This window comes from Crassostrea angulata, chromosome 3, assembly GCF_025612915.1.
Source record: "Crassostrea angulata isolate pt1a10 chromosome 3, ASM2561291v2, whole genome shotgun sequence".
NCBI lineage: Eukaryota > Metazoa > Mollusca > Bivalvia > Ostreida > Ostreidae > Magallana > Magallana angulata.
The window spans coordinates 32,980,441-32,992,814 of NC_069113.1; the positions used below are offsets into that span (position 1 = coordinate 32,980,441).

Here is a 12,374-nt window from a genome sequence, read left to right on the forward strand (position 1 = left end):
TTAGATTTTAGGTCCTCTAGTGGTTCGTTAGAATATATATGATGATTGGTTGGTTGGGTGTTTTTTTTTTTTTGGGGGGGGGTCTTTTTTTTCCTTTTTTGTGTGTTACAAATAATGCCCTAAATGTTGCTTTCGCCGTTTTGACACATTGAGTATGCTGCCAAAACCTCGTCGGCAACGTTGTGGAATTTTAGATTTTCTTTTTCTAACTCTCTGTACAATTTATCTCTGATTTGATTGGCGTGGGTGCAGCCATTAAGTCGTTCAGCATCATTTGATGTGAAATTTTGGGTTGCATTTGCTGAGTGTCTCTGGTAATCATGGCAGCATCACGTAGAATAACAGGAGCTGTTTTGTGTATGACTCCTTTATTGCTTTGTTACTGCCATGCTGCATCCTTTCGTTATCATGTTTCCCATTGATATTCTACTAACACAATTTTCTGTTTTTCTTCATGCTCTAGGGAAAACTTTGTAAATGTGGTCACCCGTTTTCTGTGGTTGTGGTTTGCCTTCAGTTTTGCGTAGTAGCCATGACTTCGTATTATGGCTGCTTCCGCTAGATCTATAGCAGTAGTCTTTAGCGTTATGATATTTTATGCTTTTATCATATGGGCATTTTCACCCTTGTAAACAATTTCTATTTTTAGACATTTATTTCATATTTTATAATATCTGGCTCATGATTGCCGACACGATCCAAACTTTACTGTACATTCCATTACATGTAATTTTCTTTATCAATTGTCAGAAATATTTGCTTACTTACTCTGAAGAGTATACATTCTTTTACTATTAATAGCTTTTTCTTTGAACACTTGTGAAATCAATTAGTGTCACACTAATCAAATGAAGCCGATTTATTTAGAGTAACTCGTTGAACAAACTTAATTCGCACCTATGTCATTTTCCTTTTTCTTCGGTTTAGAAGCTAAAAGCCGAAGGGTAAATTGTCCTTTTTGATGTCAGCTTTCAAGCCAATTGCTCTTCACACTTTGTTTTTACAATTGTTGACAAGATTAACTCAGGGCCGGACAGGGGACGCTATCTTGCTTTGTCCGATCACTTTTTCCTCGGACGGCAAGAAATAAACATCTGAATTTATATTCAACGTCTCCTGTCCTATTTTCAGGTAATGAAACTTTTTACTTATATACTTTGTGCAAATTTATTGTTTATATCATGTTCTATATCATTTGTATGAATGCGTTGTTTGTGACTTCATATTGACACTTTATTTCGGAAATGTTTATTTTGGAATTTGTTACTTAGTCTTTTTATTTCATTGTTTGCGGTCTTCAAATCTTTAAGACTGATTCCTTTGAAATTTATTTTCTCGTTTTATCTTAATGTCCAAATTTATAACCTGTTCAAATTTGTTAACCGGAAAGTTATTATCCCTCTCTTTCGACTTTAACGGCTATAATCGCCTCCGGTGCAAAAATGAAAATAGACGCCTGCGACTCTTTTGTCTTAACTTTGATCAGTGTCCAATATGCAAGTTTTACCTGTGTAAGTAACTTTGTTCATTGTTTTTACATATGCATTTAGTTAGATTTTGTCCTGTTTATTTGATATGCTTATTTACAAGTCCTTTTTATGGTCAGTACATGTGCACTTTTCAAGAGGTCTTTTTGTAAACAAGTAGCAATGTAACATTTTACCTGTAGCGTTCCTTTGCATAGTTGTTACCGTATGTTTTGTATGTGTAGTATATACTTAATTTCTCATAGCCGCTTACTCTGTGTTTGTTTAGTAATTACACCCCCCCCAGCTCAATTTGATACCGGAAGTTGTCACCGGAAGTCTATGTAATAATGTAAACAAAACCATGTGCTAATGTTTTGGTCTATTCTTTATTAAAGTCAAGTCCTTTTACAATGCCAAGTGAACTTTATCATTTGAGTAAATTTCCCCATTTGAAGTTAATTCCCATTTGAAGTTAATTATCATTCATATTTTAATTTCCATTTGAGTTATATTTCCCCTTTTTAATATTGTGATAGACTTTCATTTATTTTCACTTCAGTCCTGTAATGTTGAGTATGTTTTGTTTTATTAAGGTGCCCTTACACTTGAAATTATAGTGCCACCTCATATTCTTTTATTACAGTGATTGTATAATGCGTCTTAGGCAATGTTCTTTTTATTTAATCAAATGTGTAAGATTTGTCTTAATGGTGATCTGTGCACATGTTACTGCAAGCCACCCCATGTTTGTACTATTTAAAGTGGCATTGCTGGCATTATTTTTGTGATTATTAGTGATTGTCTTTTACTGCACTTTTTCCTCGGACGGCAAGAAATAAACATCTGAATTTATATTCAACGTCTCCTGTCCTATTTTCAGGTTCAACTTACTACGTCATTTATCAAAGTTAAAAATATCACCCAAAACTCGGTGATAAAGTGGTGGACTGAATCCAACGATCCCAGATGAAAAAGAACAGGCCAATTAACTACACCATACAGACAAGACAAGCAACTGCTGCAGAGGAACAATCCTATCTCCAAATTGCAGAGACCACATCAACTGAACCTGAGGAGCAAACAGCAACCATAATCCTTACAGCAACAAATTCAAGGGAATCTATCCCTGATTCAGAGGAACAGATAACCCCACCTGAAACTTCAGCTGAAGAAAATAATAGTACAACAACCCCTGGCACTCCAGCAGACGAACCACTAGATACTTCAGCTGAAAATAACATAACAGAAGAAGAATCATCAGAAGAAGAAAATTCAGAAAACAACATTATGGCAACTGGATTTAGTTTCCCCAAATTCAATGGATCAGAGTCACCTGTGATCTGGTTATCAAAACTTGACGCATGGCAACAGTTCCATAACTATGCTGATCAGAAAATCCTTGCCATGCTACCCTGTGCATTAGAAGGAAGTGCTAGTACGTGGTTTCAAACATTGCAGCCTCCCTGCAACTCACTAACAGCATTCAAGAAACAACTCACAGACAGATTCCAACCTATTTTATACGGCATGCCACTGATGGGTATTCGACAAGATACAAGTGAAACCATGGACCAGTATCTTGAGAGAGCTGAGAAAATCAGCATGATACATGACATGGCTGAACTTTACAAAGTGCAGGCCATTGCTTCAGGACTACTTCCTCCTTGGCGTGGGAAAGTTCTCTCCCGAGAACCGAAGAGCTTTCAGGAACTTCGAAACACTATCTCCAAAGTTCAAGTTGAACTTAGCGACCTTCCACAGAATTTGAACCATTCCAGTGACCATAGCCTCGCTCACCTGTGCACCACCCTCGCGACCCAAATGACAGAACTGACGAAGAGCATTAAAGCCGATATAAGTGCGCTTCGTGTAACCAGTGAACCCGACCAGTCCTCACAGCAACGTTGGACCAACCAACATGGTGGACGACCACGGTACCACAACAATCGCAGAGACATGAACCAGAGATCCAGACAGTACGAGAGAGAGCCACGAGAGTACGAAAGCTGTAAAGGATGTGGTAAGTCATGTTCTATTCGAGAAAAGTGTCCAGCTTTTAACACCAAATGCACATACTGTTTCAAATGGCACCATTATGAAAATGTTTGTTTCAAAAAACAGCGACTTTTTAACAATGGCACCTTCACCAACACTAACTCTCACTCTTCTAGTTAGGGGCACGCGCCTGTCCCTAGCACGGATAGGCACCCAGTTAACAGTTCTCATGCAGTAGTCTCTCCTCACAGTGCTAACTCTACCACTTCAACTAACAAGTCTAACACTAAACCCTCAACCACTAACAAATCCAATACCCCAGCTAAAACCAACCCTCAATCTCATAGTGTTAGTCTTATTATGCCTGTGGAGAAAAATACTGTTGCAATCTCTATCTATGGTCATTCCATTAGAGCATTAGTGGACACAGGAGCAAGCATATCCTGTGTAAGTTCTGATCTTATACCCAAACTTGGTATAAACCCCAGTCAGTTGAGTCCGTCTAATGTTAGGGATGCTGTTGCTGTTGGCGGTGAAAGACACGCTAGTCTAGGTGCTATATCCTTACCCATCTCCTTTGATGGGCCCCTCATTTCTCATACCTTTCATGTCTTCAAATCATTTAATCATCCTTTGATCTTGGGTCTCGATTTTCTCAACCAAAATGATGGCATCTTTAACGCTGAAAACTGTACCTTATACCTCAGAGATCCAGTTGACCACACAGCATTCTCCATCGACACCAACACTGGGTTTGCTAGAGTTCTCAACACAACTTCTATTCCACCAAATTCTGTTGTTTCTGTGCAAGTGTTCATTACTAACATACCAAAACACAAGACTGTACTATTAGAACCATGCGCACAGCTACCACAACGCAGTCTAGCAGGAGCAAAGTGTCTTGTAGAAAACACCGGAAAAGCATTCATGCAGATCATCAACCCATCCAACAAACCAATCAGACTCAATGCTACAACACCAATTGCATCTGCATCCATTGTGAATGAAAAGACAATTTATTCCCTTGACACACCTTTGACAATTTCAAAACAGAATACCAACTCACAATCCAAGGATCCAATACACTTTGACCTTCAACATACATCCCTCTCTGATGTTGAAAAAGATCTTCTTACGTCCTTTTTGTCGAAACACAGAGCTGTCTTTGCAACTGACTTACATGAATTAGGAGAAGCCAAGACTCAACCACATCGCATTGACACAGGAGATGCGCATCCTATCCGACAAAGATTCTACAGACAATCTCCACATGTCAACGCCGAAATGAATCGACAGATAGAAGAGATGTTGTCTACTGGTATCATCGAAGAATCCAGCTCCATGTGGCAGAGTCCAGTGGTTATGGTGAAAAAGAAAAACGGCCAACTGAGATTTGCTGTGGATTACAGAAAATTAAACGCAGTAACGAAGCAATTCACATTTCCACTTCCCCGACTCGAAGATGTCTTCGATACCATAGGATCCTCCCAGGCCAAATTATTTTCTACACTAGATCTTGCTTCAGGATTCTGGCAAATTCCAATGGACAGCGACACGAAACATAAAAGTGCCTTTGTTACTCCTTCTGGTGTTTATCAATGGAAACGCATGCCATTTGGACTAGTGAACGCTCCAGCTAGCTTCCAAGCCCTCATGACACAAGTTCTCCGTGGTCTAAATTGGAAAACCTGTCTCGTTTATGTGGATGATATTCTTGTGTTTTCCAATTCTTTCAAAGAACATCTGCAACACTTAGAACAAATTTTCACCAGACTGACAGAAGCAGGTTTAACCTTGAAACCTAGCAAATGCGCATTTGCTCTATCTTCAGTGAAGTACCTGGGACACGTGTTGACCAAAGACGGGGTTCAGGTTGATGTTTCCAAAACTGATACTGTGCGATCCTTTCCAATACCTCGGAACCAAAAGGAATTACGATCATTCCTTGGCCTCTGTAACTATTACAGAAAATTCGTCAAAGGTTACAGCAGAATCACCAACCCATTAACGGCCCTCCTGTGCAAAGATACGCCATTTACATGGACAGAAGAGTGCCAATCCGCCTTTGACAAACTAAGGACAGCATTAACAACATCTCCTGTGCTAGCCTACCCAGACCACAACAAGCCTTTCACCCTAACAACAGATGCTTCTGGATCAGCAATTGGCTACATCCTTGGACAGACTGATTCAACAGGGATAGAGAGAGTAATTGCTTATGGTGGACGCTCTCTGAACCAACACGAAAGGAAGTATCCAGTGTCTGAGAAAGAAGGACTCGCTATTGTCGAAGGCATTAAAACCTATCATGTGTACTTGGCCAGTCAACCCTTCAAAATTTTCACAGACCACGCCGCACTAAAGTGGCTGAACAATGTGAAACAGTCCACAGGAAGACTTGCGAGATGGGCTGTTCTCCTACAAGGATATAAATACGAAATACACTACAAGCCTGGCAAGAAAAATGAAGTGGCAGATGCGCTCTCTCGACGACCATACCCTGAAACCTCTGAATCCCTACCTGAATCAGAAGATGTAATTCCTTCAGCTGATGTTTCCAGTCTTGAGTCCAACAAAGTCTTTTACGAGACCACATTCTTTTACAAAAGATCAGAAGATTCAATTGTCTCAGAAACAACATCTCATACAGCCTGTGTCTGTGCTATTGATACAAATCCATCCATTGCAGAACTACAACAAGATTGTCCTGACTTTGGACCTATGTACAAGTACTTCAAAAATGATGAATTACCTTCTGAAAAATCAAATCGTGAGAAATTGCTCAGCGAATCCAACTTTTACGTGTTTCTGGACAACGTACTGTACCACTACTACCAACCCAGATCAAAAAGAGCACGACATCCAGACAATTATGTCAAGCAGCTAGCAGTTCCACGTTGCTTAAGGGAGGATGTACTCAGGTCATACCATGACAGCTTGGCTGGAGGAGCTCACTTTGGATTCGAACGCACTTACAGAGCCATCCAACTAAAATACTACTGGCCAGGAATGTACCAGAATGTGGCAGACTATGTACGTTCATGTGATCAATGCCAATGTGCAAAGAAATCCACCCAAAATACTCACGCACCTCTTGTCAACATGCCTGTCACCAAACCATTCAACAGAATTCACATGGATATCCTTGGTCCTGTCACTAAAACATCTAAAGGTCATAAGTATATTCTACTAGTCGTGGACTCCTTTTCAAAATGGCCGGAAGCATTTCCTCTGAAAACCCAGGATTCTAAAGAAATAGCAACAGTACTTTTTCGTGAAATTTTTGCTCGCTATGGTGCACCTCGCACTCTCATCACTGATAGAGGACAAAATTTCATGAGCAAATTAGTCACGGCTGTATGTGAGCTTTTCCAAGTCACCCGCCATCACACAAGCTCATACCATCCGCAAACCAACGCAGCATGTGAACGCATGAATAGTACTATTGCTCAGTGTATCCGAACATACATCAATGAAGATCAGGATAACTGGACAGAGTTACTCCCTGGAATTCTGATGGCCCTCAGAATGAGCCCTTCAACACAGTCCTCTGACCTTTCTCCTCATCAAATCCTCTTTGGCTCAGAAATGGAATTACCTTTTGACACATCTGTAATTCCTAAAGATGGCATGAACCAAGACGCCAAAACTCATGTGGAAAATCTAATAAAACATCTGAAAGTCGTTGAAAATATTGCCACTGACAACATCCGCAATGCACAACAAAGACAAAAGGCACAATATGACAAAACAGCAGTCAACAAAGAATTCAGAGTTGGAGAATGGGTCCTACTTCACAACACAAAAGTAAGAAAAGGACTTTCTCCAAAATTTACCAAACCTTGGGATGGACCATTCTACATTGCGAGACAAGGATCAAACAACACCTACAAAATCATCCGTTGCTCAAACAACAAAGCTCTGAAATCACACATACATGCAAACAGGCTAAAACCCTACAACAACCCTGCCCATCGTCAACATTTAGACCCGCCACCAGATGCTGAAATCATTGACGACACGCATCTACCACCTGACAACTATGCTAATGAACAACACGTTAACCCAAATCCAAACAACATTGAAGATGCCACAGCAAACAACGATGCCACTCAACCTGTACAGGCTCCAGGTGATCAGCCTCCAACACCTACACAACCAAACAACTCTGGTGCACCAAATCCTGTTCCTCCTGACGCACCTCAAGGAAAGAACAACTCACAGCCTCCGTCGTCACAACCCGAGATACATCCTCCTGACGCACTTACCGGAGAGGACACTCAATCGACTCCATCTCAAACCTCAGACGACAACATAGGCTACGTTGAAAAACTTATTCGGTATAGGTATCAAAAAGGCAAAAAGTACTTTCTTGTGAAATGGATAGGCTACCGTGAGAAAACATGGGAACCTGAAGACAATATCAATCCAGCCCTTATCCAGAAGTACCTCATAGATAAGACACAAACTGGCCAAGCCCGCAAACGCAAAAAGCGATCTTGCTTTAACTAGAAGGCAATGTTTAGTCCTATTCTTTCACCCTATCCACTTTTACTTTCTCTACCACTAACATTTCCCTTGTGCTCGTATAAGATCATGTTAAAATTTTGACTTTTCATTTTTGTGTAATTTTTTTTCAAAAATTGAGCAATATTTGAATTTGTTAATTTAGTGCTTCTCAGTTCTGATCAAACTGATACTGACATTCAATCTTATACAAGGCACAATCCTCTTATACCTCTTTTCTCTCTTCTCGTAGGTGGAAGTGGACTTAAACACCTGCTACTTCTGGTTCTTTTCTTGTGTCTTGGTACCCCTGGAATTGCCACAAACACCGACAACACCATCCAACGGATCAATTATGGCATCATCTTTGAAAAATCAAACAACATCTTCTTGAGTCAAGAAAACTGGCTCCATACCTTCCAGATTCAACTCCCAAAGAAGATTCATCTCGACTCCCTATATTGTAACATGCCAAAATGCAAGACAGTCGGCCATATTATCAAATCAATTAACCTTCTACGTATGCAGTGTATGGCCAGTGTAAACACAACCATCAACCAAATCCATCATTTAATTCCTTCCACAACATTACCTCCACAACAAACATACATTGGATCATCTAGACAAAAGAGAGGACTTTTCGATTTTGTGGGTAAAATTTCAAAATCACTCTTCGGTACTGCAACATCAGACGACATTAATGCATTAAAACGACACATGCAGACTCTTAACAACAACAATGTAAAATTAGCTCAAGCAATGGCCCAACAAGATCATCACCTGTCATCCTTCATTTCAACAGTAGATAAACGCTTCAACAATGTAATGTCTGCAGTCCAGAAAAACCACCAGGACGCCATCGCTTTATCCAACCTGGCCCACAGATCAATGGATGCTCTGGAACACGAATTTGTCATACTGAGTGAACTCATCTTCAGACAAACCAATGTCACAGCACAACTAGAAAAAGAACTCGAGCACGTGAAGCTTGGAATTCATGATATCACCAAAGGAAAATTATCCCCGTTTCTTCTATCTCCTGACATCCTACAATCCTCACTTAGACAAGTACAAGATATTCTTTCAAACAAATTCACACAATTTCACATTTCCCACAAAGATCCTCTGTATTATTACTCTCAGGGAGACTTCATTTTCACTAGACTTCATTCACACCTTTATCTAACCCTTAAAATACCCATTTCACCATACGTCCGCCCAGTGTCTATCTACAAAGTATTTTCATTTCCTGTTCCTGTCAATTCTTCATCAAATCATGCCACGCAACTCCTTGATACACCAGAATACTTCATTACCACAGAAGACAATCAACACTATGCAACTATGACATCAAACCAATTATCACACTGTAGTGGGACAACGACATTATTCTGCACCTTTAATATCGCCTTGACTGCCTCTGCATCTCCCAATTGCCTCTCTTCAATCTTCTTTAACCAAAAAGAAGACTCAACCAGACTATGTGACTTTCGGTTCCTGCTAAACTCATTGAAACCATCCATTTCTGAGATTTCACCTTCACATGTTCTACTGTACCAAACAACAACAATTGCTCTTGATTGCTCCTCGAGCCAGAAAATTCTCAAAGGCTGCACATTCTGTGTAATGAAGATTCCTTGCAGATGTTCCATATCAACACAAAACTTATACCTTCCACCTCGACTTGGCAAGTGTAACAACAACACTGATAAAATTTCTATCCTTCACCCTATCAACCTGGCTCTCCTCCAACAATTCTTCAAACAAGACTCTCATTCGGATATATTTGGTGACACCATCTTTCAAGAATTTGTAGAAGTGAAACTTCCGAACTTTAATATATTTAATCATTCCTTCTCCAAGTTTGTTGCCAATGACAAAAACCAACATCTAAGTTTGAAACGTATAGCCAGTGCCGTCAAGCGTGATGGACAGGTATTCAAGACATTAGCCGAATCCATGATTGCAGGCCAAGTTGAATTTGCTGTTGATAATTGGCCCGATACTAGTGGAATCATCGCCATCATTGCAACATCCCTGGCAACCTTTGGTTTTATTTTCAGTATTTGGTCTTGTTACAAAATCAGAACAGTTCTAATGCCATTACTTCTCCTCCATCAAACTCATTCTGTCTCTGCACTAACACCTAAACCACCATTGTCTTTTATTTACCAATCCCCAGAATCTACTAACCCAACTACCATTGATGAGCATGTCTACTCATCCTTCACCACTCCTTGGCCATATGTCTCCCTCTCAGTCATAACAACTCTCCTTGTGATTGCATGCATAACTTACCTCTGGAGCAAATTTGTCCAGACTCACCTAACAACCATTCACTTAGAAATTACCACTGGACCAGTGTGTGAACTAATCCAGATAACCACCTTGCCTCTCTGCCCTAACAACTGGCACATACAACCACCGCAGGATGTTTCCTCTATTAACATTACCAGAAGTTATCTTATATTTCATTACATTGAAATACAGTGCACCCCAATTAACATTACTAATGTGCATACTAACCGCTCTATAACTGTGAAAACAACTCAACTTATCTCACCATTCAAAGCACGTCGCATTAATAACATTCTACGTCACCCCTATACTGCTTACTTCCTCCTCTCACACCATCAATATTTTACACTCTTAAACTAAAACCTAGTTGTTTCTTTGTCTGGACCATTTCTCGGCATGACTTACAGTGAGTGTGCATGAATGAAAGATGATTATTCTTTTTCATTTGTATCCTGTTGTATATATGTTAACATTTGCATTGATTCCATGTACCTTATTTCTTTTTTTTCACTTGATACATCATCATGTTTTTCAATTTCTTTTATCAATGGACATGCATTATTTTTTTTTAGTCTTCATTAGTTCTGAATATCATTGAATGTTTACATTTGTGTACATATTCCCTTCAACCCTAATGGTTCATTTCCTATTCAATTTCATTCATATTTTTTTTTACCACATGTACTTTTTTTAATCTTTGAGGACAAAGATTTTTTTTCAACCAGGAGGGTATTATCATATGGGCATTTTCACCCTTGTAAACAATTTCTATTTTTAGACATTTATTTCATATTTTATAATATCTGGCTCATGATTGCCGACACGATCCAAACTTTACTGTACATTCCATTACATGTAATTTTCTTTATCAATTGTCAGAAATATTTGCTTACTTACTCTGAAGAGTATACATTCTTTTACTATTAATAGCTTTTTCTTTGAACACTTGTGAAATCAATTAGTGTCACACTAATCAAATGAAGCCGATTTATTTAGAGTAACTCGTTGAACAAACTTAATTCGCACCTATGTCATTTTCCTTTTTCTTCGGTTTAGAAGCTAAAAGCCGAAGGGTAAATTGTCCTTTTTGATGTCAGCTTTCAAGCCAATTGCTCTTCACACTTTGTTTTTACAATTGTTGACAAGATTAACTCAGGGCCGGACAGGGGACGCTATCTTGCTTTGTCCGATCACTTTTTCCTCGGACGGCAAGAAATAAACATCTGAATTTATATTCAACGTCTCCTGTCCTATTTTCAGGTAATGAAACTTTTTACTTATATACTTTGTGCAAATTTATTGTTTATATCATGTTCTATATCATTTGTATGAATGCGTTGTTTGTGACTTCATATTGACACTTTATTTCGGAAATGTTTATTTTGGAATTTGTTACTTAGTCTTTTTATTTCATTGTTTGCGGTCTTCAAATCTTTAAGACTGATTCCTTTGAAATTTATTTTCTCGTTTTATCTTAATGTCCAAATTTATAACCTGTTCAAATTTGTTAACCGGAAAGTTATTATCCCTCTCTTTCGACTTTAACGGCTATAATCGCCTCCGGTGCAAAAATGAAAATAGACGCCTGCGACTCTTTTGTCTTAACTTTGATCAGTGTCCAATATGCAAGTTTTACCTGTGTAAGTAACTTTGTTCATTGTTTTTACATATGCATTTAGTTAGATTTTGTCCTGTTTATTTGATATGCTTATTTACAAGTCCTTTTTATGGTCAGTACATGTGCACTTTTCAAGAGGTCTTTTTGTAAACAAGTAGCAATGTAACATTTTACCTGTAGCGTTCCTTTGCATAGTTGTTACCGTATGTTTTGTATGTGTAGTATATACTTAATTTCTCATAGCCGCTTACTCTGTGTTTGTTTAGTAATTACACCCCCCCCAGCTCAATTTGATACCGGAAGTTGTCACCGGAAGTCTATGTAATAATGTAAACAAAACCATGTGCTAATGTTTTGGTCTATTCTTTATTAAAGTCAAGTCCTTTTACAATGCCAAGTGAACTTTATCATTTGAGTAAATTTCCCCATTTGAAGTTAATTCCCATTTGAAGTTAATTATCATTCATATTTTAATTTCCATTTGAGTT

At 38.8% G+C, this 12,374-nt stretch overlaps 1 protein-coding gene across 1 annotated transcript; it reads left to right on the top strand.

The window, feature by feature from the left end:
* The first annotated feature begins 613 nt into the window (after positions 1–613).
* Positions 614–12,141, top strand: LOC128177398 (uncharacterized). Its single transcript, XM_052844089.1, has 3 exons — positions 614–1,511; positions 2,350–3,489; positions 8,224–12,141. Exons 2-3 carry the CDS (start codon positions 2,436–2,438, stop codon positions 10,626–10,628), a joined length of 3,459 nt encoding a protein of 1,152 aa, XP_052700049.1. The 5' UTR covers positions 614–1,511; positions 2,350–2,435; the 3' UTR covers positions 10,629–12,141.
* Positions 12,142–12,374: the final 233 nt, after the last annotated feature.

Bases quoted from the DNA above. Each gene is read 5' to 3' on its own strand.
- LOC128177398 (XM_052844089.1), top strand. From the start codon at position 2,436: ATGAAAAAGAACAGGCCAATTAACTACACCATACAGACAAGACAAGCA. The intron at 3,490-8,223 runs GTAAGTCATGTT...CTCTTCTCGTAG, and splicing joins CGAAAGCTGTAAAGGATGTG to GTGGAAGTGGACTTAAACAC.